Genomic DNA, 4,174 nt, shown 5'->3' with positions numbered 1-4,174 from the left:
ATATTTATGACGTTCTAAAAGCTTTGTGTATAACCAAGAATATTGTATAGCAGGGCAGGCAGATATTAAAAGACCAATTAATCTAGCAAATTCGCGTAATTTACATTTATAGATTCGGATAAATTTCTTAAGCTTATCTTTTATTTTGTCTCTTTTTGAGTCAGGTAAACTTAACGTCATTCTTTTCGAGTCAAAAATAAATCCTAAAAATTTACATTTTGTACTTGGTGTAAAGCAACTTTTTTCGCTATTAATAATAAATCCTAAATCTTCTAATAAAGATTTGGTTGCAGTGACATTTGCAAGACATTCATCATGAAATCTACCCACACATAATATATCATCCAGATATATACACGACAGATAGTTGTGTAGTCTTAAGTACTCGACTATAGGTTTTAGCATTTTTGTGAAAACGTATGGCGAGGTACATAAACCAAACGGGAGAGTATTAAACTCAAATAAAGTATCGTTGAACATAAAGCGTAGATATTTTCTATGTGGTTTATATATAGGAATCAAAAGATAAGCATCTTTAATATCAATAGAAGCCATATAACAATCCTGAGTTATCAATTTAGACGCGGTTCTATAGTCTTCCATTTTAAAATGGCGAGTTTCGATAAACTTATTGAGGCATTTTAAATTTAGAATGAACCTTTTCTCGCCATTTGGTTTAGGTACCAGAAAAATACTAGAAATGAATTCGTCGGGATCATGCTCACACATTGAAATGGCATTAATTTCTAAAAGTTTATTGATAGCTTTTTCGTAGTGAGATCTTTCCGATCTTGTCTTGGAATAAACAGCAGGACAATCTCTTCTGGTAGGCACAGAAGTAAAAGGAATCTTATACCCTTGAGTCCATTCAAGGATCGTAGGATCTGAAGTGATCTGTGCCCATTTATGGGTATAGTTACGTAATCGTCCTGCGTACCGTACCTCGTGTTCAGCTACCTCCTGTAGCTCCGGTAGCTGCGGCGGCGCGGCGAGCTCGGGCGGCGCGGCGAGCTCGGGCGGCGCGGGGCGGCGCGGGCGCTGTTCGGGCGGCTGGAGCGCGGCGACGGCCGGTAGTGCCCTGCATCGTACTTGCTCTGCGTCCTTTGATGCAGGGGTTTGAAGTTTAAATTGTTTTTCTGAGACTTTTTGTTAAGTACAAAGTTATTTTTATTAAAACGATTGTTAACCGGTTTTGGTGTGTGTTTTAATGTTTCACCAGACTTTTGAATAGATTGAGCGGCTTTTAATTTGTCAGATACATTATCTCCGAAAAGGAAACCGTCTCTAACCGTATTAGTAAGCGTCTCTTTAAGATCGGTGTTAATTGACGAAACTACGAAGTAGCGACGTATTTTTGTTTCCAAGTAATGGCTATCGCACAAGATACGACAAGCATCACTGACTGGTTTCAAGATTTTTTGCGCAGATGCATCTGGTTTAAGCAATAAATCCATGGCCTGCGCGAGAGCAGACAGAGCAATTCCTAATTGCTTCTGTTTTTCCATTATGGCATGATCTCTTTTTATTGAACTATCTGTCAATGCCGCCTTAGCCTCGGCGTTAAGTGTAGGAGCAACTAAGAGGTCACAATTGCTGGGAACAAGGTATTCCTGAAAAAGCTTTTCTTTCACCTCCTTTTGTAAACCTTTTAGTAAGATTTCATGCCACCTACTGGCCACGTCCTTGTGTATGCTGTCGCCTAAGGCCAGTTCTGGTTTTGGAGCATCGCCTAACATTAACAAGATGTCGTCATCGAGTTCTTGATCCTCCACGGAAGACGAAAGTACCTGGGGTTGAGTATCTGGAAGATCTGGAGCAGACGACGGTCCTGGGCGTGGAGATGCTGGTCGGGGCGGCTCTTGTTGCATCGGGGGCTGGGACGATGGTTGCTTCGGCGAATCTGGCGCTGGTGTTGGCGACGGCGGTGCGGCGCGAGGCGGCGGCAGCGACGCCACGTGGCTGCGCAGCGATGAGCTTCGCTCTTGGCGTGCTTCAGAATCGACTATCATGTCGTCTGAAAAGAACCATTCGTTCAGTATTTTGCTCAGGAAGGAATATCGTGACAGTAAGAGCCCGTAATTAGCAAATACGCATCACAATCCTCAAAACTGGCCATTTGACCTCAAACAGTTACAAACGTAACATAAGTGTGACAGTAAGAGCCCGCAATTAGCAAATACGCATCACAGTCCTTGAAATGGGTCTAAAATTGGACCTCAAGCTGTTACAAAAGTAACGTATGTGTGACAGTTAATGCCCGCAATTAGCAAAAACGCATCACATTTCCGATAGAACCTCATCAGTTTATGAGAAATTGCTAGAAAAAATAATAAGTATAATAACTCACCGTCTGTTTCACTAGAATCTGAAGAATATAAAATTCTAGATCGGCCACGTGTCCGTCGTGGCAATTTTGATTCCAGTTTCTTAATTTTTCTCCTAATCTCCTCCTCTTCATTCTTCCGTTTCCCCATGTTTAAAGTGGAAGGTACGCGTGCGAAGGCTTGAGCACGGGAATGAATAATGAAGTAAAAATGGCGGTTCCAACCGTCGCCAGGTGGGACTAGTGGAAGGGATAACTTTTTCTTTTTAAATGTTGCCAGTACAAAACTTTAAAAACCGTGCAAGGCTGATGCTTGGGGGTGCTACTACACTATGTTAACTTTAAATCGCAAAGAATGAAGCTGTGAAACATAATTAGCGAACATTAATTACTCTTAATATACATATAGTGATAAAAAGCAATGCGAACAATATTTACAATTTTCACTAATTAATTGAATGTGATATTATTACTATGTACTTATGTTCAAAAAGTATTTATCTTGTATTTAACAAAACGACAAAGGAATATATGTTTACTTGTTCAATGGATTGTTTTATTTTGTACCCCGACTCGCGACTTTTTGATACCTACTTAAACCATTGTTGCTTAAATTATACCTATAAGCAAATTAATACATAATATAAATCGTTTTTCAGAAAACACTCAAGTGACATTCAATCGTGTATACTACTATATAAAAGCGCCAAAACCATTTTTAGGGTTCCGTAACTTCCGTAGTACCTCAAAAGGAAAAAAAAACGGAACCACTATAGGATCACTTGTGCGTCTGCCTGTCTGTCCGTCTGTCACAGCCTATTTTAAAACCCGATTATGAGAATGAAAGAGGAATAATTTGTCCTAACCAAAAGTTCTTCTTGTAACAGCTACTGAAATCGCTTCCATAACTGAATTATCTATGTAGGAATCATAATGCCAATAGTAACGCGCACTAATGAGACGGTTAACCGACCGTGCAGATGTAGCTTCTGTATTTGTCATGATAAATGACACTGAGGATTTGTATGGCTCAATGAAAACCGAATTAGTAGGACTTGGCTGAGTGGGCAAGAGACCTAAGTGATTATAATATAATAATATATATAAATATTATGTAGGTATAAGGATCTATGTTCTTTTAAAGTTATTATTATATTTAAACAAAGAGCTCTAAGCATATTCATGTACAAAGTAAAACTTCGATTATGTATAGGTAATTATAACATAACTAGCTGTTGCCCGCGACTTTGTACGCGTGGATTTGTATATTGGTGGTTACATAAATCTTTATTTTATTCTGTTTTTAGTATTTGTTGTTATAGCGGCAACAGAAATACATCATCTGTGAAAATTTCAACTGTCTAGCTATCACGGTTCGTGAGATGCAGCCTGGGGACAGACGGACGGACGGACGGACAGCGGAGTCTTAGTAATAGTGTCCCGTTTTTACCCTTTGGGTACGGAACCCTAAAAAAAGGTTCTAATCTTGTACGGGCTGAAATACGAGGATCTCACAGTTACATTCTAACTTTATATCACTCAAATATAATTCAATAAAGCTACATCTTGATGAAATCGCTAATAAAAGTGAACTCTAGTGCTGGTGAATAAAACTCAAAATATCATGACCAAATATATTTAGATGCGAGGTCTGCAAGGGAACTTTACAATTTCTATTCGAATTTTAAACAATTAACGCTACAAATTTAAGCTCACTGACCAGCAATTTCGGAACTAAAGTTTTTCAATAGAAAGGAGGATGGGTCAATTATACATAGGGCTGCAGACATTTTGGACTAGTTATTGAGTTTTCACTTCTGGCGGCACTCCAAGAGTGCAACCCGTTGTTTT

At 39.1% G+C, this 4,174-nt stretch overlaps 1 protein-coding gene across 1 annotated transcript; it reads right to left on the bottom strand.

Annotated features, from left to right (window-relative positions):
• Positions 1-953: 953 nt before the first annotated feature.
• LOC134659903 (uncharacterized) lies at positions 954-2,037 on the bottom strand. Its single transcript, XM_063515612.1, has one exon. The coding sequence runs from the start codon at positions 2,007-2,009 to the stop codon at positions 954-956; it is 1,056 nt and encodes a 351-aa protein (XP_063371682.1). The 5' UTR covers positions 2,010-2,037.
• Positions 2,038-4,174: the final 2,137 nt, after the last annotated feature.

Source organism: Cydia amplana, chromosome 2 (assembly GCF_948474715.1).
Source record: "Cydia amplana chromosome 2, ilCydAmpl1.1, whole genome shotgun sequence".
In the NCBI taxonomy this organism is placed as follows: domain Eukaryota; kingdom Metazoa; phylum Arthropoda; class Insecta; order Lepidoptera; family Tortricidae; genus Cydia; species Cydia amplana.
This window is presented reverse-complemented; position numbering and strand designations above follow the sequence as displayed.

Bases quoted from the DNA above. Each gene is read 5' to 3' on its own strand.
- LOC134659903 (XM_063515612.1), bottom strand. From the start codon at position 2,009: ATGATAGTCGATTCTGAAGCACGCCAAGAGCGAAGCTCATCGCTGCGC.